At 44.8% G+C, this 26,543-nt stretch overlaps 1 protein-coding gene across 1 annotated transcript in view; it reads right to left on the bottom strand.

Moving 5' to 3' along the window:
• BARX2 (BARX homeobox 2) overlaps window positions 1–26,543 on the bottom strand; it is a 76,411-nt gene that overhangs the window by 6,689 nt on the left and 43,179 nt on the right. The window contains exons 2-3 of the mRNA XM_043452596.1: window positions 8,118–8,415; window positions 2,623–2,707 (exon numbers count right to left, since the gene is read on the bottom strand). Coding sequence (XP_043308531.1) covers window positions 2,623–2,707; window positions 8,118–8,415 — 383 coding nt within the window. The remainder of the gene's footprint in view (window positions 1–2,622; window positions 2,708–8,117; window positions 8,416–26,543) is intronic.

Genomic DNA, 26,543 nt, shown 5'->3' with positions numbered 1-26,543 from the left:
AAGTGGACTCGAATTTCCGGAAGGGGCCTGCATTCAGTTGACTTGTGGACTGCTTGGAGATTTAAATCTGTGCAGTTACTTCCATTTTGTTTTCTATGACATTGATAACCATCAACACGCGGCCTGCGGCTGTGCCAGCACTGCAGAGGCTGGTGGAAAACAGCTGACGTCAGCGGCAGGGGCACACGTGTTCCCCACCGGCACTGGGCGGTGCTGGCAGTGCCTCCATCGTGTGACTCACGAAAAGATCGCTGATAACCAACTCAAACAATGCCTCTGCCACTCAGGAGACATCAATTTTGATGACGATGATGGGACGGGGAAGGAGGTGGGTGGTGGAACTTGCACAGAAAGCAGTGAAAAGACCTGCCCAAAGCCAAGCAGGGAGGGGCACGCCTGGAAACACAGCCCAGTGTTTCCAGGTCCCAGATCTAGTTCCCTTAGAGATCAGTCCCCTGAAAGGCTCCACGGGTGTCTGAGCATTCTAGAAGTTGGGGAGCAACATGTTTAATTGAATCTTATTTATCTTTCCATTTCAACTGCTCCCTGAAAGCTGTCCCAATATTTCACTTCTCCTCTGGACTCTTGCTTGTGGGCACTCAGTCATGTCTGACTCTTTGCAACCCCATGAACCGCAGCCCACCAGGCTCCTCTGTCCATGGAATTTTCCAGGCAAGAATACTGGATTTGGTTTCCATTTCCTCCTGCAGGGTATCTTCCTGACCCTGGGATCAAACCTACATCTCTTACGCCTGCTGCACTGGCAGGCTGGTTCTTTACCACTAGCGCCATCTGGAAGCCTGTTAGCAGGCAATAGCAAGAACCAAAGTTTTCAGAGAAAAAAATAGATATATTGGATAAAAACACAAAGTGGAGAAAACTCAAAATCTATTACCCATTATCAAAAAGTGCCTATTAACTTTTTTTGTTTCTGAAAACTAGGTGGCTGGTGCAGGGGAAGAGGGTCTTAGTTATTTGGTCATTGTAGAAAATTCATACTCCAGCCCTTGAGACACCAAGGCTTGTGACCAGATGGCTTAGCAATTAGGACATCATGCAGGCAGGCCTGAGATGTTCGGTCCACAGGACAGGAGAGGGGCCCAGAAACCTAGCAAGAACATGGAAAGGCCTGGGTCAAAGGTTTATTCCCACTCTCTTCCCAACCCTCCTATTTTCTCTGGGCTTTCACTTTGACCCTTGGAGTTTTCAAAACTGGAAGTGAGACAACTGCTTTGGAAAATCTGGATTTAACTGTTGCCTTTTTTGAATAAGAAAAAGAGAGCGGGCTAAACCATTATGAAATGAGTTCCTTAAAATGTAGAGATTTTTTTTAAAGAGATGTTTACACTAATTCGTTGTTGCTGTTCAGTCACTAAGTCGTGTCCAACTTTGTGAAACCCCATGGACTGCAGCACACCAGGCTTCCCTTTCCTTCAGCATCTCGCAGAATTTGATCAAATTCATATCCATTGAGTCGGTGATGCTATGTAACTATCTCATCTTCAGCTGCCCTTTCTCCGCTTGCCTTCAGTCTTTCCCAGCATCAGGGTCTTTTCCAAAGAGCCAGCTCTTCACATCAGGTGGCCAAAGTATTGGAGTTTCAGCTTCAGCATCAGTCCTTCCAGTGAATATTCAAGACTGATTTCCTTTAGGACTGACTGGTTTGATTCCCTTGCAGTCCAAGGGACTCTCAAGAGTCTTCTCCAGCACCACAATTCTAAAGCATCAGTTCCTCCGCGCTCTGCCTTCTTTATGGTCCAGCTCTTATATCCGTACATGACTACTGAAAAAAACCATAGCTTTGACTATATGGACCTTTGTCAGCAAAGTGTTATCTCTGCTTTTTAACATGCTGTCTAGGTTTTCCATAACTTTTCTTCCAAGGAGCAAGCATCTTTTAATTTCATGGCTACAGCCACTGTCCCCAGTGATTTTGGAGCCCAAGAAAATAAAATCTGTCACTGCTTCCACGTTTTCCCCTTCTATTGCTATATAAGTTCATTTAAAAACCAAATAGGGAACGGCTCATCTGTAAGGCACTAGAGTGGTATTTGGGAAACCAGAGTCACTATACCATGTGCATCAGAGGAACCTGGGTGCTAGTTAACACGCCCTGCCTTGGGCCAGCAAAGCAGAATCTTAGGAAGGGCCTTGAGTTCTGCATTCATACCTGCCACCCAGGTTCCTCTGATGCCCACTGGAGTCGAGAATCCCTGTGTTAGAAGACACACAGCTACAAGAGCAGGTGCACCCTGCATGTCCTCTAAAAACACAGAGGACTGACTTCTATTCTTAGCTATTGGTGGGAGTGGGAAGGAAGTTCTTTGAAAAGGCTAGCAGGTGGGGTTAAAAGCAGCAACTGACAAGCCTGGAGCCTTTCTTTTTCTTTTATTTCCAATGAAACTGTCAAAAAGAATATCCTTCTGGTCAGGAAATCCGGGTCAGAAAGAATTGCTTATCCCTTTGTTCAAACGGCCTCCCTCCCAGCCAGCATCATAAAAGGGCTTCCAATCTCTGGAGCTCAACCCACCAAAGGGTCCTTCCTGCCTTCTTCGCCAGCCCTGTAGTAAGAATTTTTCCCATCACGATGGGCCCTTGGTTAGGACTTACTCTCTTTCTTACCATTTTTTTCCATTTCATCCTGCGGTTCTGGTACCAGGTCTTCACCTGCAGTTGAGTGAGTCCCAGAGACTGGGCCAAGTCCAACCTAGAAGGCACGAGAGACAGGGGGAGGATGAGGAAGAGGGGAAGGGGCAGCAGAGGTGGGAGCCTGTTACCAACACGTGGACCTCCCCCTTAAAACACTTCCTCCCAAAGAGCTCTGCTTTCCTTCCCAGAATCCTATGGAGGAAACTCTGTGAAGCTAAGAAATAGATGCCCAAACCTAAGAACTGTCTACATCGAACCTGAAAAAAATTTCTGAGCCTTCACTGCAAAGTCCTCTCCCTGACCCGACAGGCTCTTTTCTCTGATCCTGCATAAAATGAACACTCTGACCCCAAATCCAAATTGGGGAGGAAAGATACAGTCACATTTTTCGGGGGGGTGAGCCCCCCGCCACCCCCTCCCCCGGCCCTGCTATCTCGCCACACCCCCTTGAAGGTTGCTTCCTCTGCACAGGTCACCTCTCACCCCGGGGGCTCTGAGTTCTCACTGGTCTCTGCTTCTCATGGGTTATTTCTGCCTCCCCAACTCCACTGCTTCTTTCACAATCAACAATGTGCTTACCACATTCTACATCAAGAACAAAGGCTCAAAAATACGTTTTGACAGGTTGACTCATCCTCCATCCCTGCCCTCAACTGTTATGATGCCAGATTCCAAAAGGAACATTACATCCGTACCCCTCCTGCTCCCCATTCCACGGCTAAGGATGGTCCGACATTTCTCTGTAGCCTGCAGAGCCACCAGCCTGGGCCACGGGGACTTGGGTACACATCCTCAGCTGCACCCAAGCTTCCCTGGGGCTTCCCTGGTAGCTCATCTGGTAAAGAATCCGCCTACAATGCGGGAGACCTGGGTTCGATCCCTGGGTTGGAAGATCCCGTGGAGGAGGGCATGGCAACCCACTCCAGTATTCTTGCCTGGAGAATCCCCATGGACAGAGGAGCCTGGCTGGCTACAGTCCACGGGGTCACAAAGAGTTGGACTCGATTGAGCGACTAAGCACAGCACCTCAGCTTCAACTTTCTCTACCTGAGGAGTAACAAGCAGCACCTCACCATCAGGAAGACCAGTGGTACAGGAGTGAAGGTTCCAGGTGTGGCTCCTGGAGTGCCAGGCACACTTCTCAGACCCCCTGCTTGGACCAGAGTGCCCAATTCAATCTCCAATAATAAAAACCATTTTCCGTCAAGGACTTCAGCTCCTGGCTTCAATCCCCATTCACACCTATCTGCTGCCCAGTAAAAGGGCTACTGTAAGCTGACAGTTTTATTGAAAGTCATTAACAGACTGAAGCCAATAAATTCCTAGTGCTAGCAGTCCTCACCCTCCCCACTAATGAAGCCCTGCATCCCAGGTGTGTGCGCGTGCTCAGTCGTGTCCGACTCAGCGACCCCATGGACTGTAGCCCACCAAGCTCCTCTGTCCATAGAATTTTCTAGGCAAGAAGTACTGGAGTGGGTTGCCATTTCCTTCTCCGGGGGATCTTCCTGATCCAGGGATTGAACCCGCACCCTTTGGGTCTCCTGCATTAGCAGGTAGATTCTTTACCACTGGCACAACTTGGGAAGCCCAAGAAGCACATATGAGAATCTAAACTTTTTCTATTAAGGTAGACATAAAATTGAAAAAGTGAAAATAAGACCATTTTTTCTCACTCTTTTGGAAATGATTTTAATTTAAAAATTGATATTTATGTTAATGTGATAGGCCTAATATTGTTATCCCATAATGAATAACTAAATATTTTTGAGCTTTCTCAACTTTAATACTTAATTTGGTAAATATCAATAGTTTAACCAACAAAAGTTCTCTGGCGGGGGGGTGTGAGGCTCAAAAATTTTTAGGAATGTAAAAGGGTCCCAAGACCAAACCCTTTGAGAACTGCTAATGTAAAGCACCTAACAGTGTCTGTTACCCAGTGGGTACACTATAAGCAATAGTGTTATCAACAACCATATAGCAGTTCATGGTATCTCTGGATAGCTCTTTGGGGGGCATAGGTAAATTCTGCACCATAACCTTTCTGGCCATAATTTGGCATCCCAGATAGCTATTCATTTAAACACCAAGAGCCCAGGAGGGCCATCCCACGGGTCCCCTAGACCTCCCTGGAGGCAGAGGGCTTCCCCCCTCCCCACAGCCTTCCCGGCCAGTTCACCTAAGGCCGTCAGGTGCATCAGTGAATGGAAGGATCAGTTCACAGCTCTGCCACGGCACTGGCCAACCAGGATGAGCTCACTTGGGAAAAATGCACTCCTGACTCATGCTGGCCCCAGAAACACACTTCGCTGTCATCAGCTCTCTCTCATTACCTGCCGCGGTTACAGATTCTCACTTCCCTGCGCAAATTCGCTTCAATGGGGTCACCTAGGAGACTGGAGAAACAAACACAGGGGAAGAGGGTGTGCGCCGTGGGAGGCGGCGTGCTCATGGCCCCGGTCACGTACGAGGTGAGGAACAGCTGGCGGGGCAGCTCGGGCACAGCCTCCACGCCAGCCAGATGGTCCTCCTCTGCAGGCAAGGGAATCAAGCTCACCTGAGAGGTGCCTGGGCAGGTAGCAGGAAGCCCCGGGAGGTTGATTTGGAAGTAACGTTTCTGCTAAAAAATATTCTCTGACTTCTAAAATAAGCCTAGAATGTCATCTTGAGTGTGCTGATTCATAAATCCAGATGCCCACTCCACCTCCTCTACTCCATGTGTGTTGAGTACAGGAGGCGCTTCGTTACACTGGGGGGCATCAGAATAGCAGAACACCGTGTGTGTGTGTGCGCTCGAGTGTGTGTGCGCACGTGTGTGCTTAGTCACGTAATTGTATCCGACTCTTTGCAACCCTATGGACTGTAGCCCGCCAGGCCCCTCTGTCCATGGGCTTTTCCAGGCAAGAATACTGGAGTAGGTACCCATTCCCTTCTCCAGGGGATCTTCTCGACCCAGGGATAGAATCCAGGTCTCCTTCATTGCAGGCGGATTCTTTACCATCTGAGCCACCAGGGAAGCCCAGAGATCTCATCTGTTAACCCCCAAATCACAGACCTGCCTCCATCCTCTGCCTGAAGGTGCCCCAAATTACACATGTCCAAAACAACACGCTCTTTCCTCACCAAACTCACTCTGCCCTCTGCCTTCCAGCTTGTCCCTCTTTCCCTGGTGGCCCATGTAGAAGCCACAGAATTCTCCGCTCTCTGCCTCATGCCAATGGAAATTCTGTCTGTTCCGGCTTCAGAACAGTCTCTGATCTATTCTCTCGTCTCTGTTCCCACCGTCTCCACCTTAATTCACGTCTTCAATGAACCTCCCTGGACTCTGTCCACCTGCTTTCCCTGCTCCATCTCTTCTCACTCTTCTCTCTCTGTTACTTATGGGGCTACCAATATGAGGACTCCGAGATGTAAATCTCAGAACTTCCCTGCTAGTCCAGTGGTTAAGACTCCATGCTCCCAATGCAGGGGGCCCAAGATTGCTTCCTGATCAAGGAACTAAAATCCCACATGCTATAGGGCATGGCCTAAATTTTTTTAATAAACAAAAATTTAAAAAAATAAAACGTAAATCTGGCCACAGCACTTGCAGCTCTTCACAGCTGCTGACGCACAGCCTGCACGACAAAGTTCACATCTTTTGGTCAGACATACAGGGTACTTCCCATCTCTGCAGCCTCATCTCCCCCCACACCCCCTCCCCCCTGAAGCTGGAGATGCCCGACCACCTGCACGGCCCTCAGCATGCCCAGCAGCACCTCTGTGCCTTTTGCATGTTGTTTCCCTCTGTGGGATGCCCTCTCCCTCCTGGGGTCAAAGTGCTTCTGAAGTGCTGCCTCCTCTGAGAAGGCTTCCCGGCTGCCACCGGACATACTCAGCAATATCTTTGTGCTCCTGCAGCCCTCGGGAACATGTTGGCATCCACACCCCAAGTCGTGATGTTTACCGCAGCCACATCCTTCCCTGTGACCTCCTTTAGAGCAGGTTTCTTTTCTGCTATCTTCTGGACCCATAATCCCTGCCACAGTGCCTTACACACAGCTGCTGGGAGCTCAACTAACTGAATCAGTAAACAAATTCCCTTTTAGTCAATGACTTGCAGGCTCCTCTCTCAAATTTTTATTGAGCAGCTAATAAACAGCTTGAGATGCCTTTGAGTTTCCTTTCCTTCTCTTTAATAGGGTCAGACCTGAAATGGACAAAGCAGTAAGTAAAGAAAGAGAAAAAGTACCTGGAAAATCCTTCCAATAAACAGGGTCACACATTAGGCCAGTCATTCCAGAGCGAGTTTGAAAGAACAAGGTAGAACACACACTCTTGCAGCATATTTCTTTGCTAAGATGCTAAATTAAAGAAAGTGGGGAGGTACAGAAGCCTCTGAGTAAAGCAGGGGTCACAGCCACCTTCACTGAGATCTCAAAAGGGCTTAAAGAAGAGACCTTCATCCAGGTCCTCCTTGGTCTCAGCCAAATGGTTCTGACTTGTTACCTGTCAAGTCCATCAGGACATCTGACAGCTCCGCAGCCCCATTAATCCAGGCTGCCATGCGGGAGCCAGATGCGCCTGCTGAGCCAGTTGGGGGTTAGAGGGTGGGGAGAAGCCTAGGAAGATCATGGACCTCAACTCCAGGTCTAGTCCCAGTGCATCTGATCCTAAGTGTCAGTGGTTTTAAACGCCAAACCTGTTGCCCCGCTGAGCGCCTGGGCAACCACTTGCTAAGCTCTACCATGCTTGTTGTATGGTAAACAAGCTTGCTGGGCTTCCCTTGTGGCTCAGCTGGTAAAGAATCTGCCTGCAATGCAGGAGACCTGGGTTCGATCCCTGGGTTGGGAAGATCCCCTGGAGAAGGGAAGGACTACCCACTCCAGTATTCTGGCCTGGAGAGTTCCATGGACTGTATAGTCCATGGGGTCACAAAGAGTCGGACACGACTGAGCGACTTTCACTTTCACCATGCTTGTTGTACTGTAGTAGTTAACATACAGAGATGCAGGGAGGAGTAAAACTTCAGCATCAGGCAGGCTTCTGGGGCTAAGTATGATGCATTCAGGTGAGCTATGTGTGTGCTTAATGGCTCAGTCGTGTTTGACTCTTCTGCAACCCCATGGACTGTAAGTAGCCCACCAGGCCCCTCTGTCTGTGGAATTTTCCAGGCAAGAATACTGGAACGAGTTGACCATTTCCCACTCGAGGGGATTTCCCCCACCCAGGGATCAAACCTGGGTCTCTTGCATCTCCTGCATTGGCAGGCAGATTCTTTACCACTGCACCACCTGGGAAGCCCTCAGGTGGGCTGGATTTTGTTTAACCAAGGCTGAGATTACATGAGCCAAGACATGGACAGACTCCTGCCCTAGTGCCCTGCACAAACCCTAGCACAGTCCTTGTGGCTCTCTGTGCCACACTGACAGCAAAAAGAGTCTCCCTTCTCAAGGGCCTTACCTGGAACAGTCCCTTCCCCGTGTCCTCACCTGTCTGGGGTGGACAAGTACTTCTGCTTCTGAAACTTCTTCTCCAGGCCCATGAGCTGCAGCTCGGTGAAGATGGTGCGACTCCGGCGGGGCTTTTTCTGCCGGGGCGTGGGCTGCTCCGTCTCAGACTCACTGCTGCCGTGGTTCTCGCCTGGGGCCTCCGCAGAGGCAGCTTCGGCGGCAGGGTGGCAGGACAGAGCCTGGGCGATTCCCGGGGTGGTGGGGACCAGATGGGAGATGACCGTGGGCTGTCGGGTGATCACTGAGAGGAGAGGATATGCCCGGAGGGAAGCGGGGCCTGGAAGACAAACAGGGAGGTGGGTCACATAGGGGCAGGGGACAGGAAGGGGGCCAGAGATCTCAGAGGACCCACACTGAGACTTGTCTGCCTGGCAAAGCCTCCTGTTCACAAGCGGGTATAATTGGGGGAGGCTGGGTGGGCAGGACACATGCAGGTTAGATCAGCCTGATGGGTGAGAACATTCAAGCCTTCCACGACAAAGAAGAGGGTCCCGAAATTCCTCTGGTTTTAAATGACTCTTTCCTCATCTCTTCCAGTTGAATATCTAAATTCTGGTTTCACAGATATGGGTCAATGACACAGCAGATGGAAGGAAGTAGTCAGATAAAGCAAGGAACTGAAGACTTAAGGAATCCGAAATAGATTCGTAATATACAAAGTACCTGAGAACCACCTCCGGTCTTTATAAAAAATACATGGTTGTAAGTATAAATTCTTCCTGGGAAGTCTACAAACCTTGAATCAGAACATTTTTCAGAGGTAGAAAGATGCTTAAAAGTTACTTCAACCTCCTCATTTCAGAGACAAGAAAACCGTTCCAGCCAGAAAGACTAAAGGACTTAGATGGTGTCACAGAGCTAGAAACAAGCACATTTAGGAGTCAAACTAGGTTCCCCTGGCTTGAACTACGGGGCAGTTACCACACCATGAATCACACAGATGCATCATTTAGAAGAGGGGCCCAAAATATTTTAATTCACATGAAAATTCAGATCTGTTATAGTGGATGCCTAGGAATCTCAGGCTGGGTCAGAGTCCAGCTGATGGAAGCGAGCTGGGGTTGATTAGCAATGTCTGGCCCGGGGTGGGCAGGGGTAGGGGGCATGGTAGTTCCCACTAGAGTTCTGTGCCTCTTCTGAATTTTAAGAGAGGAGACCTTTTCTGTCCAAAAATATGTTCTCTCTTTTGTTGACTGAAATGAATTGCGCAACCTAAAAGTTGAGAGTTATGTTTTATATTTTAGGGACTTTCTTAAGACATGAAGCCCAGGAGCATCCTTGCAGATAGCTCCAAGGGACTGCTCTGAAGAGGTAAGAGAGGAGCCAGGATATACAGGAATTTTTGCAACAAAGTCTAGGTGGTCACAACATCAAAGGATTTCTATTAACTAAAGAAAACCATGGACAGACCTAGAGACTGTCATACAGTGTGAAGTAAGTCAGAAAGAGAGAAACAAATATCCTATAAGATCACTTGTATGTGGAATCTTGAAGAATGGTACAGATGAACTTAAATTTCCAGAGTATGAATAGAGACACAGACATAGAGAATAAATGTATGGACGACAAAGGGGAAGGGTTGGTGGGATGTACTGGGATATTGGGATTGATATACACACACTACTATGTATAAAATACATAACTAATGAGAACCGACTGTATACTACAGGGAACTCCACTCAAGTCCTTTATGACACCCTAAAGGGGAAGGAAATCCAAAAAAGAGGGAATATATGTATACGTATGGGTGATTCTTTTTGCTATATAGCCAAAACTAACACAACATTGTAAAGCAACTATACTCCAATAAAAGTTTTTAAAAAGAGAGGGAGAGAGAAAACACAGACATCTCAAGGTAATGGATTTAGCACTTTTCCACACAAGGAAAAAACAAATCTGGGCTCACTAAAGTCATTCCTTTGATATGCACCTTAGCTATCTGGGACCAGTATCTGGCTCCTTCTTCTCCTGAGTCCCTCAGGGGGCACCTCTGGGGGCAGCTGCAGTGGTCAAGGGGAGTGGGCAGCCTGCAGCCTGTTGGTCCCCCTCTCAAGTTCCCTCAGGCTCGCCAAGGGGCGGGAGAAGTGGCTGAGGGCTGAGTGGCCTGAGGGCTGCACCTTTTTTTGTTTGCTGATACTTTTAAGACTCAAGTGAAAAAGTTCTTCCTTTCCATTATTCCATAGAATTGCGTTTAAAATGTCACTATCATTACCTATGGCAATCATTTTATCCCTCTGGGCCTCAGTTTTATCAGCTGTACAAGTGAGTAAAAGGAGATAATTTCAAAGAATTCTTCAAACTCTTCCTCCATGGAAGTCCCTCCATGGGACTTCCTCCATGGCTCAAATGGTAAAATATCTGCCTGCAATGCAGGAGACCCTGGTTCGATCCCTGGGTTGGGAAGATCTGCTGGAGAAGGGAATGTTTACCCACTCCAGTATTCTTGCCTGTAGAATCCCATGGACAGGGGATACAAGACTGAGCAACTAATACTTTCACTTTTACACTTTCATACTGATGTCATGAAAGCACCTTTCATCCCAAGCCAATCTTGATATATGATGAAAACAGAGGAAGTTCTGGGGTGCCCTTTGGGACTCAGCCCATCCCCAACAACTCACTACAAGAGCAAGGCGAATATCTGAGCCAGATAACACTCATACTCATTTAGGGTTAAAAACGAACATCACAAAAGCTCCCGGGTGTTATGTGTATACTCTCTCCTCTAGGCTGGCATTTATTTTCTTACTCATTTCCATGCTTCTGTTTTGGACCCCAGTCACAGCTATGAAAACAGGTAATTTCTCCTGTTCTTTGATCACATGTCTGATCTAAGACCCAGTAGAAACCACAAAGTTGTTAAACAATAAATCATCAAGGGCTACTACTTCCAATGACTATCCAGACAAGGCTAACACTTAAGGTTTTCTTCTTTCTTTTAATGAAAAAAAAAAAAAAATCTGGGAATGATGTTTTATAATAAAAGTAGGATACCTAGTACAGTGGTTTTGCATCTGTATACATTATGAAATGATGCTTTTTCAAAAAGAAACTATCTAAAAGCTTCTTATACTACTATTTTTTTTAATTATTTCTTTTATTTATTTATGGCTGCACTGAGTCTTTGTTACTGCTAAGACTTCCTCTCGTGGCAGTGAGCAGGGGCTACTTTTCCTGGTAGCGGGCAGGCTTCTCACTGCAGTGGCTTCTCCTATTGCTAAGCAAAAGCTCTAGATGCATGGACTTCAATAGCTGTGGCACATGGGCTTAGTCGCTTCAAGGTATGTGGAATCTTCCTGGACCAGGGATCAAACCCGTGTCCCCTGCATTGGCAAGAGGATTCTTAACCACTGGACCACCAGGAAAATCCACTACTTTGTTTCTCATTACCAATGTAACACAATTTGTTATAAAAGAACTTTAAAACAATCGGAAATATATAAAATAGAAGTCTCCTCTCTCAGTTTTCAACCCCAAATCTTAGAGGTAAACTTCCATAACTGGCCCTGTGTATACACAAACATGGGCTTCCCAGGTGGCGCTGGTGGTAAAGACCCACCTGCCAATGCAGGAGACTTTAAGAGACACGGGTTCCATGCCTGAGTCAGGAAGATCCCCTGAAGGAAGACCTGGCACTCCATTATTCTTGCCTGGAGAATTCCATGGACAGCGAAGCCTGGCAGGTTACAGTCCATAGACAGGGCTGCACAGAGTCAGTCATGACTGAAGCGACTTAGCACGCACATATTCACAAACATACTTAAGTTCCAAATCTAATCATGTATATTCTAATCTACTGAAACCCATAGTTACAAAGTGTTTATTTGGTAAAATATAGACATGTCACTTTATTTTTTCTAAGCAGATAGCCAACAATTCCCCAGATCCTTTACTGACTAGTCCATTACTTAAAATGTCAGCTTTGAGACATTAAGTTCCTAAAGAAATGAAGTTGGGAATTTCTGTTTATCAGAATTCTGAGAGTCTACTGGGGAATTTTAGTCACCATAAGTATGAGAACTTCCTGCTTTGTAGAAAAGCAGCCAAACTAGGACAAGAACCACCCTTCTCAAGGGCTGCCCTCTATTAGTATGGTTATAAATAGGTGTAGAGCTGCTACATGAGGGCAGTGGGTATGCAGGAGAAGGGGTTGGGGAGGTTAAAGTTAGGAAACCAGGTGGAACAGAAACGGGCAGATTTTGAGGGGGCTGCCAAGAGTCTGCACTTTGGGGAGAGTGAAGACTACTTTGAGAGGATTTCTGAAAAACATTTTAGAGGTACACTGGGTAAAATCCTTGAATATATTCCTTTAAAAAAAAAACTAAAGATCTTCATATTCAAGGCTTATGTAATCAGATTTCAGTTGTCATTGAGTAGAATTCTACAGATACATTGGGTCATATGGGGCCTTAGAAATAGATGGATTACTTTATATATACATGTATCTGTTTCTGGACTCTATCTACTCAACTAATATATGATCCTGTTATAAGACCATTCCACTTTTATTATTGTGGGGTGTTGGGGAGTTTTATTCTAGAACAAATTTCCCCTTTTTATTCTTTCTACAAAACTTTTTTGGCTATTGTCATTAATCAATTTTTTTCAGTTGAATTTTAGAATCAACTTGTTAGTCTCTAAAAAAGCAAACCCTACTAAAAATGTATTAGACTTCCACTGACCTTATAGATTACTATAGGGAAAAATCATTCTTTTGACAATCCTGGTCTCTGGTAGGGTGAAAGCAATTGTGGGTATTTAAAAATGGCTTTTGGGGATTTATAATATTTGGTTCCACAAAGCTTAAACCCAATGAAAACCTCACATTAAAAAACACAAACAAAATAAAAAACTTCAGAAGAATGGTAGGGATTTAAGGCAACATTCTTTTTTTTTTTTTTAAGGCAACATTCTAATCACCAACGTTTATAATTTCAGGAATCTTTACCCAATACTCTGATGCAGATTCAGTGACAAAATTGTACTCCCCCACTAGGCTTTCCTGGTGATTCAGACAGTAAAGAACCCCCCTGCCAATGCAGGAGACACAGGAGATGCAGGTCCGATCCCTGGGTTGGGAAGATCCCCTGGAGAAGGGAATAGCTACCCATTCCAGGATTCTTGCCTGGAGAATTCCATGGACAAAGAAGACGGGGGAGCTACAGTCCATGAGGTTGCAAAGAGCCAGACATGACTGAGCAACTAACAGTTTCACTCAGTGGAAAGAGCACCTTCTGATGTTGGAGATACCCACGAGGCCTCTGGGATGCTGATAAATGTTTGGAGGGTTCAAGGAAGCCGTCATTGTAAATAAACACAATCGCAGTGAGGCACCACGTGGTGTTTCTAGTATCTGATGTGTGTCCCTAAGGAAAGAACAGCGTGGCTGCACCGGGACACAGGGTGGGTTCTGTGTGTGCAGCAAAGCGGCCTGTCTCCTGAGAGGCAAACCAATGGGAGCAGAAAAGGGAGACCAAATATACTCCAGCCAGCTGCTCCCTGTCTTTCCTTGTTTTAATATATGACCTGATTTCCAACAAAACAGTACCCAGAGCTTTCATTCCACAAAGCATTTACACAGTCCCATTTCACATTCTCACAGAAGTTCTGTGAAGTCATCCAGTCCCCTATTTATATTTTGGCTAAAAAAATCAAATTTAGGTTTTAAAAATAGAGGGGAAATAATAAATGAGCACATACAATGGAGGGGGGCCACCTGGGTTGCTGAGAAGGCAGATGATGTATAACACTATGTATTAAGTATGCCTTTCTCTTTTCCTGAGAATTATCACTATGTGAAAATGTTGACGGAAGACAGCTGCCCAGCCACCCTGGATCATTTACATACACTTGCGAAATTCGAGCACATTATCTGCTACTGAGAGGGAGTAATGACTGTCATAAACCAAAGACTTTGTTTAAACAAACACATTTTAGTTGACAAAAGGAGTATAAACATGACCACAGTGAATGCATCTTCTAATAACTGTTTTCTTCAACCCAGCTCCCTGACCAATAAGGTTGTAAGATGGGTATCACGTAACTGCGTGTACTGTCGACCTAGAAATAGCTGCCTGCCAAGTGTTGGACTGTTTTGAGAATCTGCTTTGGGATTAGAAAACCTGAGCACATTTGTGATAGGCTGATGCTCAGGGACATCCCTGGCAGCCTGGGGAGAAGTGGAACATTCAGGAAGCTAAACAGAATGTTCCATCGCATGGATTCCACAAGTGGTTGTTTAGCTGCTCAGTCCTGGCCAACTCTTTTGTGACCCCACAGACTGTAGCTGAGGCTTCTCTGTCTGTGGGATTGCCCAGGCAAGAATACTGCAGTGGGTTGCCATTTCCTCCTCCAGGGGATCTCCTCCACCCAGGGATCGAACCCTTGTCTCCTGCATTCGCAGTTGAATTCTTTACTGCTGAGCCACCTGGGAAGCCCAAGTGGATTCTGCAAATTGGGAGGAAGTGACGTATGTGAATGCAACTAGGCGAAGTGTGGGCACAGTCCAGAATGGCCAATTCCAGGCACGGCTCCCCAGCATAATTCCTCCTTCCCCACAAAGACTAGTCTACCCCTAGCTACAGCAGGACTTGAACCCCAGAGCACCGTGCCAGCACCCATACACCTCCTAGGGGCTCTTCTTCCGTTCCTCCAAGACACCAAGTCCCCACATTGGCTCTCTACACCCACATTCTGGTTGACACAAGCGAAGGTCAAAGGTCTGAGTGGATAAGGATCTCTAAGCTGCCTGCTTGACGGATTTATGTCCTGGGAATGTGTGACCTATATACCCGCAGAAAGCTTCCGAGGAACAGAGGCAGCATACACAGAGGCATGGGTAGAGATGTATTCAGTTAACCTAAAAGACAGACTTGATGGAACAACTGGGAAGCTCTGGCTGAGTTTCCTGGGAAAAATCATAAAACCACCCACACCAAATGGCTCCCATGGACTCACATACCTACACATTGGCTGGTAATCTAGGACAATGGAAAGAACGGGACCTCACTGATTCCTGGAGGGACCTTGAGCAGGTTAGCAAAACTTTCTTAGTTTCAATTTCCTCTTCTGTAAAGCAGGACTAATAATAGTTTCCCCAGGTAGATTACTGTAAAGATGAAATGCATTTAATTGCCATTAGCTTTCTTTCTTTCCTCTTTTCATTTCAGTGGTTTGATGCTCCATGAATGAGCTCAGTGGAAGTTGGACTTATCAAGAAAGCAGACTTACTTGTGAACTACGCATGTGTTATCTTCTTATCCTCTGCACATTTACATGAAAGGCAAGATTCAGCAACAATATGTCAGCTTCTCTTTGCCACATGGTGGTCTTCAAATGCCCTAACAGCAAAACAAGGCAGCTAGAGTAAATCAGTGACAGGGCTAATCTAGCCAGTGCATGCGTGCTAAGTTGCTTCAGTCATGTCCGACCCTTTGTGACCCCGTGGACAGTAGCCCACCAGGCTCCTCTATCCATGCAGTTCTCCAAGCAAGGATACTGGAGCAGGTTGCCGACCCTCCTCCAGGGGATCTTCCCAACCCAGGGACTGAACCCAGGTTTCTTATGTCTCCGGCATTGGCAAGTGGGTTCTTTACCACTAGTGCCACTGACATCCCCCTAAAACCATCAAGGAATAACTACTGTGGTTTTGCACACCTAGATAAACAATTCACAGCCCTTTCTAAGGTTAGTTGCAGGTGAAGAAGGATGAAGGTGGTGGCACACAGGACTGTACCAATTTCTAAAAATTGCAGAGCAAACAGATGCGTGGTTAAAATTAATGTGCCTCGTCTTATGTTGAAAAGGCTGAGCTGACGGTAAGTGGCAACCAGACATGAAAGCTCAGTGCTTATTTGTCTATAAGAATAATCTTTTTTTAAGGTTCTTTTTAATGTGGACCATTATTTAAAGTCTTTATTGAGTTTGTTACAATTTTGCTTCTGTTTCATGCTTTAGCTTTTCGGCCCTGAAGCATATGGAATCTTAGCTCCCTAACCAGGGATTGAACCGAATCCCCTGTGTTGGAAGGTGAAGTCTTAACCACTGGACCACCAGGGAAGCCTCCTCCCTTACCATTCTTGAAGATTATCCATATAGGGACTTCCTTGGTGTTCCAGTGGTTATGAGTCTGCCTGACACCGCAGGGGACACCGGTTAGATCCCTGGTCTGAGAGGATCCCACATGCCGTGGGGCAACTGAGCACGTGCACCACAACTACTGAAGCCGGTCAACCTAGAGCCTGAGCTCCACAAGAGAAGCCACTGCAGTGAGAATCCCAGGCACCTCAACCAAAGAGTAGCCCCTGCTCACTGCAACTAGAGAAGAGCCCATGCCGCCAATAAATAATTTTTTAAATTATTTTTCTTAATAAAAACACACATAAAGAAAGATTTTCAAATTGTTTACAGCAGGTGAAAGTGAGTTTATATCTATTAAAATAGTATCATATGTTAAAAATCATTCTCTGTTTCTGTTGATAATTGATATAATTCATCCCAATACCTAAAGATATGCTTATGTAAACATTTTAAATACAGCCGTCTACACTGTGACTGCACCTGATGCTTATTCAGTCATTCCTCCCTTTGTGGACATTTAGGGTAGTTGTTTTTGCTACTACATGTAATGCTGCCATGAAAATCTATCCCTGCTGGGTACATTTTTAAATGTAAGTTTCTGGACCAAACGGCATGTGAATTTTATTTAAATATGTGCTTATCTATTTCTTTGGCTGTAGAGAAAGAAAGGCAAGGAAGGGAGGAAATGGGATATAATGAGGCTGAATGGCCATTTAACTCCTTGACACACTAAGCTTTTAGCCCAGTAAGAGTTAATGGAATACATGCTCCCTTTACAGCTTATGGCTTTGTATTACTAAAGAAAAAAGAAAATGTTTGAAGAGGCCAACTCAAAGGCTAACAAAACATCTTAGCCATTAACTACCTCATAAAAAAAAAAAAAGCAGGTGGGCATTTTGATGAGTTAAGTGTAAACGAATTAGAAACATGTGGAATAAATTTATTCCACCATCCACATGCAACTGCCATAATGTCGATTCTGGAATAAGCATCTAGTTAAATTAAAAACTAAAGAAGGTTCACAAAGATTGACAAAGGGATGGAGTGAGGAGAAGACATTTTGGGTATTTAGAGCAATGAAGATTTGGGAAACAAAGAGGAGACATGAGAGCAACCCCAGCAGGCTGGACTGCATCACGCCATCTTTTCAGATTCTTGATTTCACAAAGAGACAAGCTCAGTCTTACCACATTCAACCTGCATCATCATCAAAACGACAAACGCCCACAAAACCGCAGGGCTTCACAGGGAGCTCCATGAAATCAATTAAGCTGGAAGGTAGGTGTGTGGACCTTCCCATCCTGCCTAAAGTGACCCACCCAGACGTGGTCATCAACCACCCTCTAGCCGTCACTGCTCCACGACCTCCAGCACCAAAGCATACATACGAAATGACATTGGCTTTCTCCTCCTGGCCATTCTGTTATCTCCACACACCCACACCTGCTTTCAGCCATTCCTCGTAACCACTCACAGATGGAAAGCTTCCCAGAGCAGCTGTTGTTTAGTACAGAGATTGAATTCATCACTCCCACCTCCAGGCACCCCCACCCCAGCTTTTTGTATGTGTCCTTATTCACCCTCACTTAATTCAAACCTTGGAGCAAGAGTTAATGTGTTTACCCATCCATTGCTCACTAGATTGCAAACTTCTTCAGGACAGAATTAAAAAGTGCATCCTTTTATGGACACGGGTTGGGGCGGGGGAAGGAAGGAGAGGGTGAGATGAATGGAGACAGTAGCATGGAAGCATATACACTGCTATATGTAAAATAGACAACCAATGGAAATGTACTCAGGAAACTCAAACCGAGGTTCTGTAACAACCAAGAGGAGTGGGAAAGGGTGAGAGGTAGGAGGGAGGATTAAGAGGGTGGGACATAGGTATACCTATGGCTAATTCAGGTTGATGTATGGCAAAAACCAAAGCAATATTATACAGCAATTATCCTTCAAATAAAAATAATTTTTTTAATGCATCTTCCCAGTGAAAATGCCACGCCTGACTTGAACTGATTTTGCCTGGTATCAGAAGACTGGGGCTGGAGACATGGTTCTTACATGTTTGGGGTCTGTGGCCTTGGTCAAACCATCCTTCCAACCTTCGGCTTTCTTTCCTAAAAATGACACTAATAACACTTCTCCCAAGCTTGTTGAAAGATAGCAATGGATAATGAGTGTAAAACAATTTGGTAAACAACAAAGAACTACACCAAAAAAAGGCAGTCATTTTTTTTCCCCCAACAGTCAAAAAAGCACCAGCTTTCCAAATTTCAGAGATGCCTCTATTTCCAAAGAAATCATAACCCTGGGACTTCACAGGCAGTCCAGTGGTTAAGACTCTGTGCTTCCACTGCAGGGAGCATTAGTTCAATCCTTGGTAAAGGAACTAGAATCCCACAGGCCATGTGATGTGGCCAAGAAAACAATCGAAAAAACAAATGTTTATCCTGCTTTCGGTGCCAACCTAATCCCCCCTTTGTCTTGTCTCTCATACGCTGTCATTTCTGGTTACGGCCCTATTGCCACAGGGATAGAGGCTACACAAAACTGACCAGGAGGCGCCCTCTGGTTCACTGTCACCATCATCCGTGAAGCCCACCGAACAGCTCTGCCTCCAGAAGCTAATTATCCCACTGGAGACATGAGGCATCACAGTAAAAGTTAATAAGTAGACAAAGAAGCCTATGGCAAATGCTGGATGGCAGAAGACTCATGGGAATTCAGGACAGAGCTCTGCGCTCCAGAGTGTACAGTGGCTGGTCATGAAAAAAGAAGGAGCTAGGGTTCTGAGAGAGAAGAAAGGAACAGATTCCAGAGTCACTGTCTAGGAAGAACCCACAGGACCTGGAGAAGCACTAGATTGGGAAGAGAGAGGAGGGCAAACAGAGAAGATGCTGGAAGATTCAATACTGCAGCAGAACTGCTGGGATCAGAGAGCTTCCACCTCTGTCACGTGACAGTGTTTCATTAGAAGAGATATGGCGTGCAGAGGCTTATTTAGTTTGTGGTAAAATCATACACTGATTTTGACATATGATTCCTGGCAGGCATGCATGGTCACAAACTCATTTTTGCTGAAGGACTCAAAGATGAGTCTGTGGATTTTACATAGAACAAGAGTTGAAGAGCTGACTCACTGGAAAAGACCCTGATACCGGGAAACAATGAAGGCAAAAGGAGAACGGAGCGGCAGAGAATGAAACGGTTTAGATAGCATCACCAACACAACGGACATGAATCTGAGCAAACTCCAGGAGATTGTGAAGGACAGGGAAGCCTGGCGGGCTGCAGTCCATGAGGTCGCAAAGAGTCAGACATGACTTAGCAAGTGAATGACAGCAACTCTTTCCACCTCTGTTATTACCAAGCTATAACCCAAGCTGCTGTACCTGGGCCATTGTGGTAGCAACTGCCAGAATGATGTAAAATGCAAATTTAAACATGTTACTTTCATGGTTAAAACTGTTCCGCAGATTTCCACTGAATTTAAAACTAAACCCAAACTATTCACCAAGGCCCATAAGGGCCCTGCAGGATCTGGACCTTGCCTGCTTTCTGAATCGTGGGACATTCTTCTCACTCCTGTGCTTTGGTCTCACTAGCTTTCAGTCAGTTCCTCAAAGACCCTGAGCTTTTTCCTCAACAAGGCATTGACCTTTGGTCCGCACATAACCGAAGGGCTGAAAGTAGAATTCATCTCCCAAGAAGAAAGATTTAAGACTAGCAGGGGATGAAGGACTGGGCCTTGGGGTACATCTTCATCAATGGAGCTGGGAAAGGAAATAGGACCGATAAATCAGACAGACACTGTAGCGTAAGAAGCAAGCAGCACAAGTAGGAATACAGGGTCAGTGGAAATGGCCAGAGAATTTCAAGAAGGATCCACTTTCAATAAGGTTACTCACTAGGAAATCTTTTGACCTTAAAATTTCTCCCCTTCTCTGATACTTCAGATCTATCTTCATGGTATAGGAATCTCCACCCGGCAGACTGGGAAAATACGCGTTGTGCTAAGACCCTGGGCAGTGTCAAGGAGAAGCCACTGAAGATTGCTTTCTGTCAGGGGTCCCGTGGGGCCCAGGCAAGCACTTGATTACCCAGGAGGAGAAGCAGCCGCCAAACACTGGGCATCTCATGCCAAAATGTAATTTTCTAAGTCCAATTTAGTTTTCCTTCTCTCCTTATACATTGTGTGTGTGTGTACTCAGTCCTATCTGACTCTTTTCAACCCCCTGGACTCTGTAGCCCACCAGGCTCCTCTATCCATGGGATTCTCCAGGCAAGAATATTGGAGTGGGTTGCCATTTCCTACCCCAAGGGATCTTCCCAACCCAGGGATCGAACCCACGTCTCCTACATTGGCAGGTGAATACTTTACCACTGTGTCACCTGGGAAACCCTGGAACATGAAGGCAAATCATTAAACTGGAGGCCTCTCAATCCAGTGCCCAGTAAGCCTCCAGTACAGTCAATGACCAGCACATCTCTCTCTGCTGTGATAACCAGCATAATGCAGGCATTTCCATCAAGAATCCTTGATGTCCTGCAGATAGTCATGTGGTTTCAATGGTTAAATCTCCTCTTCCTGGTGCCCCATTATTTTCTGATAAAAGTGTACTCTTGAAGCTTATGCAGATACAGAACTGTGTTGCAAAATGCACTCAAACTTTGGAGGAATCTACTAATTGAAAAGAGAAGGATAGAGCTCTGTTATTTAGTGGAAGGCTCTTGTTAGAATGAAATAAATCCTCTCCTTTTCTCTTTTGTTCAAGGAGTTAAGATCAAATGGCAGTCAGCGTACCCCCAAACAGTAATGGAAAAATTATACAACAGATATCAATATTTACTCATGCCTGAGTCTTGCTTTTGTAGGTAATAAGGGAAAACAGTAATAAAATTCTGCAACACACTGAATGTGAATCATGTGGACCATGGTGACTAACTGGTCAACTGGAACCAAAGAGAGTTGTTTCCTACAGCAAGATGCTCCCTGCACTGAGCCCCATCCTGTCTAAGACCCAACTCTACTGTCAACAATGCCATTCCCCTTGCCTTAGCCTCAGTCCGTGATGAGGTCTGTCTTTCTCTGAGTTTTCCTCATCAGTAGTTGGGGGAGTCGGTTGGTTTCTAGGGTCCTTTTCGGTACCAAGATACAATGACTTTATGAGCAATAACCACACTCAGACACACGGAGTCTCTTACATTTGTCAACTTGATTGTAAAGTCTTTGTCTTATACTTCCTTTCCCACGATGTACTTCCCAAGCTTTGCAAATGGATTCAACTAAATAAATATTAGCTGCAATTAATGAGCGAGCTAAGAGCCAGAGTATTAATGCCTGTAAACTTCCCCAGAACCACTAAATCTTGTCAGTTCACAAGGGAGTGGAGTGATAAACTATTTACTCATCTGATATCCTCATAGGTGATCCAGATTTTAACTATAAAGGCAAAAGACTATCTTTGAATAAATCTCACCACGCACAATTAAGACTTCGACGCTATTTGATTTATAGGGAATGACACGCTGAATAACAAAACACAGAGAGTGGTTTTTTCTAACCTGGTCTTGGACAGGATAAAGTCACACAAAGTCGATGTCTGAACTAGGACCAGAGCCCAGACCTCCAGTTTGTTATTGTTGTCTAGTCGCTAAGTTGTGTCTGACACTATGTGACTCCATGGACTGTAGCACGCCAGGCTTCCCTGTCCTTCACTATCTCCCAGAGTTTCCTCAGACTCACGTCCATTGAAGAGACAAATGTTTGGTTAATGCCACTTTTTTCACGTCACGTATTGCCTTTCTAGCCAAGAGCCTGCCAAAGTGCTGAGTACTGTTTGGCTTCAGATACTTATTCTTCCTCATTCATGGAGTCTATTTATTTTAACAGTTAACGCTTTTATTCTGCAATCTAGTGTTAAGAGCACTATGGTTTTAATGATCTGAGAAGACATGGTAAATATCACCTTGGAAGTTACTAAGGTTTTGCCATTTCACTTCTTTTTTTCAAGCTTTACTGAATTATGATTGACAGATAAAAACTGTATCTACTGAAAGTATATGACATGATTTTATATAGTTTTGTATATGTACACATTATGAAATGATCACTGCAATCTAACTAATTAACACATCCATCACCTCATACTGTTTTCTTTCGGGTGCGTGGTAAGAACCCTTAAGAGCTACTCTGTTAACAAATGTCAAGTATATAATACATTATGATTATCTTAGTCACCTTGCTGCACATTAGGTCTCCAGAAGGTATTCATCTCATAACTGAAGTTTGTACCCTTGGACCAACATCTCCCCATTTCCCCCAACCATTAGCTCCCTACAACCACTCTTTTTTCTCTGTTTCGATGAGTTATACAGTGTTTTTCAAAAAAAAAAATTTTGGGCCACACAGTGCAGCATGTGGGTGGGATCTTAGCTCCCAGAGCAGGGATGGAAACTGTACCCCTGCAGTGGAAACTAACCACTACACCATCAGGGAATTCTCAGTCCTACTATTTTAGACATCTCCTATAAAGGAGATCATGCTGTATTTGTCTTTGTCTGACATTTCACTTAGCATGATGTCCTCCAGGTTCATCTATGTTGTCACAATGGCAGGATTTCCTCCTTTTTCAAGACTAATATTTCACTGCATAGAGAATGTTTATCTCACATTTTCTTTACTTATATGTTAACGAATACTTGGGTTGTTTCCATGTCTTGGCTGTCGTGAATAACTCGGCACTGAACATGAGGGTACAGTTGTCTCTTTAAGACAGTGATTTTACTTTCTTTGGATACACATCCAGAAGTGAAATTATCACATCATATGATCTATCTTTCATTTTTTAGGAACTTTCATACTGTTTTCTGTAATGGCTATAATTATGTGGTTCAGTTTTTAGGAAGTTTGAACATATTAGAGATTAACAGCTAATAATCTGATATTTTTATCAGCCAGTCTGAAAGACTTCTGCTTGGAAATTTTTCCTAGATTGGGCTAGTAGATGTTTAGGAGAAAGGTGGAAATAAGTGCAGATCTCTGACTATATTACAGCTCAATGGCCCGAAACATTGACATCGATTTGTTCATAAGAAAAAAATAATAACCCAATCTCTCCAAAAGAAGAGAGGCCCAACAGATGCTAAGTCAACCTCACATCCCTTAAATCCCACCCATAACCTCAAGGTGATGGACAGATGGAGGGGACAAAGAGAGGAGAGTTTATTGGCACCACTACCATGGGCTAAACTTTGCACATACATATCTCTTTTACTTCTCACAAAGATTATCTGATGATGAGGGCAAATATCTGCAATCTGTACAGAAATTTGTTTGATTCATGGCCATGCTCGTTATTACATCATGCTACCTTTCAAAATCCTAAAATACATCTTACCAGGGACTTTCCCTTATGGCATTCTATTGTTCCACACAGTTGATGCACATTCCAGCACAGTTAAACCTCTGCCTCTTCAAGGGTGTGCTTGTGAATTAGGCACTAATGTTGACTCACATGGGCTTCTCAGGTAACACTATGGTAAAGAACACACCTGCCAATGCAGAAGACGTAAGAGACGTGGGTTCGATCCCTGAATGGGGAAAATCCCCTGGAGAAGGGCATGGCCACCCACTCCAGTATTCTTGCCTGGAAAATTGCATAGTCAGAGGAGCCTGGAGGGCTACAGTCCATTAGGTCTCAAAGGGTCAGAAACAACTGAAGCGACTTAGCATGGGGCACACATGTTGGCTTACATGACATCCAAATAGTTAATTCTTATCTCAAGGCTCCATAATCTTCATGACTCAGTGCCCTATTACCCTTCTCCAAAAGAAACAGGCAAAGGATATCTTTTGTTTCATCTTAAATCACATTAATTTTTCCCAGTAGGAAGCAACATATTTCAGTGTAGAAAATTTAAATCTACAGAAACACAGACACCAAAAGAAAGCTGTGTACATTCCCTCATACAGAAAAACCAGCAAAGCTCACAGATTTCTGAAAGACACAGGAGGTCCTATTTGGATAGACTCTGGTCTGCCTGGAAGAAGGATGGTGCCATGGTTTTAGTCCAACAAGAAAAAGAGGACAAACAGTTGTGTTTCCTGGGGAACGGCTTGGATGGAAACAAAGTATGACATTCTGAAATCCATCTAACATAGCAATAATGAGCCTATTACCAAGACCAAAGAACTGAGCCAAGCCACACACATGGCAAGGAACTCAGATTTGTAGCCAGATGCCCAGGTATTTTCTCATTTTCCATGAGCCATTTCTCCACTGACCATGTGAGAAGCAGACAGGCATTTTTATAGAACTTGCAACTCTTATTCCTAGAGATATACATCAACACTGCCTCTCCCGATTAGTCAAATTTATTTCCAGAGCTGGGAACGAGTTAACAATTGCTGTAGAAAAGTTGTACAAGCACAGATAAACACTACTTCTCACTAGATTCTAAGCTCAGGACTACTGGTTCAAAAATTGTCAATTATTAACAGAAAAAAAAATAAGGTCAATAAACTGCAGTGTAGAATTCTACCAAGATATCTCAAAGCACAGAATTTTTTAAATTGAAGTAGAGTTAATTTACAAAGGCACAAATTTTTAAAATAAAGATATATAATTCAATATCCTGAGATAAACCATAATGGAAAAGAATATTTTTAAAAAAGAATGGCTATATATATACACATATGTATGTATGTATAACTGAATCATTTGTTGTATAGCAGAAATTAATACAACATTGCAAATCCACTATATTTCAACAAAATAAATTAATAAATAAAATAAGGCTATATATATATACTAATTTAGGGTCTCTTCTGCCTATAAGATGAATATTAGAATAAGATTTTGAAATTTAGTCAGAAAATGGAAAATCATACAAATGTCAACGTAATAATTGATGTACTTCACTTACATATACTATTATACTACTGTATATATACTATCCTAAACTGAAAAGGGCAATACACCTATAGACTGAGAGTTATCATCTGACAGGGACCCCCAGACAAGCACAGTCCTCCCCAGAACTTCTCCCTTCCTGCCGTCAACATGACAGAAACCAGTTCCCACATGAAGCATAACTAACTACTAGCTCAGACTCAAAGGGACTCTGCAGTAGGTTCAACAGTCAAAAAAGATTCATCTCCACTCTTTAGATTCAACACAGAAAAGAGAGTTTTTGACCAAAGCAACTCAGGCCCCAATGAGAAGAGCCGAACACACAGTGTGCCCTGTAGACACGAGCTCTCTTCCAAAGTGGCCCAACCCCGCAGGCCCTGCGCCCAGCATCCCTGGGTCCTTACTTCAGGCCAGAACCCGCCTCCCCTCTCTCATCACACATCTGAGAGCTATGCTGAGAGCTGCCCCAGGAAGCATCTTCTCAGTCCTGGGAACGGAGCTGAGAGAGTCAGAACACAGCGGGGTCCCTCGCTGGTCCGCTGCATCCACATCATTACCCCACAGCTCGTTAGAGGGCTGGCAGAGGCGGGAGTGTGGTCATGCCGTTTAAAGTACAGATAAAGACCCTGGTTGGATGAACTCCTTGGACACTGCAAAAGCCTCCCAAAATAGCCTCATGCCAATCTACACCCCACCAGGATCTCAGTGGCAAACATCCATTCACAGAGAAGATGAAGAACCGCAGTTAGTCTTTTATATTTTTAGGCCTATAGTAAAGTTATTAGAGTCACGCTCAGGCTGTCACTTTTCTAAGGTAGCAATTAAATACAGACTCGTGGTGACATCTGTTATCCTGCTCACTTAACTGATGAGAGCGCCTGGCTCGTCAGAGTTCAAAGGGGAAATAATCAGCACGAACACACCAACTCCAGTGCAGGTCATGGGCGCCACACCCAGCAAGGATCGCTATTATTTCTGAGTTTCAGAACTCTTTGGGCATTACAGTCAAAGATATATAGCTATTATAGCTTCCTTCAGAAGCACCAAGCCAGCTCGCTTCTGCTAAGGAATTTCTGAGAAAGTTCATGTAGGAAGAGCCTATCCTGCCAAACTTCTCCATCCCCACGTGGCTCCTCCCACTGTCCACACACTAATGTTTGCTAGTCTTTCACAACCAGCATTCCCACCTCCACCCCAGCCACACCCTGCTTTCCCCATAGCTACCACCAGCGTCACGTCTTGTCAAGGCCGGTAAGCAATCTCAGAATCCACACACAGCGTGATCCCAAGCATGAGAGACAAGAGACCCAACTCAGAGTCAGGCTTAAGGATCAAAAAAGCAGCTCCAGGGCTTTCCTGGTGGTCCAGCGGTTAAGGTTCTGTGCTTCCAATACAGGGGATGAGGGTTTGA

The sequence above is a fragment of the Cervus canadensis genome, chromosome 29 (genome assembly GCF_019320065.1).
Source record: "Cervus canadensis isolate Bull #8, Minnesota chromosome 29, ASM1932006v1, whole genome shotgun sequence".
NCBI classification, from domain to species: Eukaryota; Metazoa; Chordata; class Mammalia; order Artiodactyla; family Cervidae; genus Cervus; species Cervus canadensis.
The sequence above is the reverse complement of the archived record's forward strand: the minus strand, read 5'-3'. Positions and strand labels throughout refer to the sequence as shown.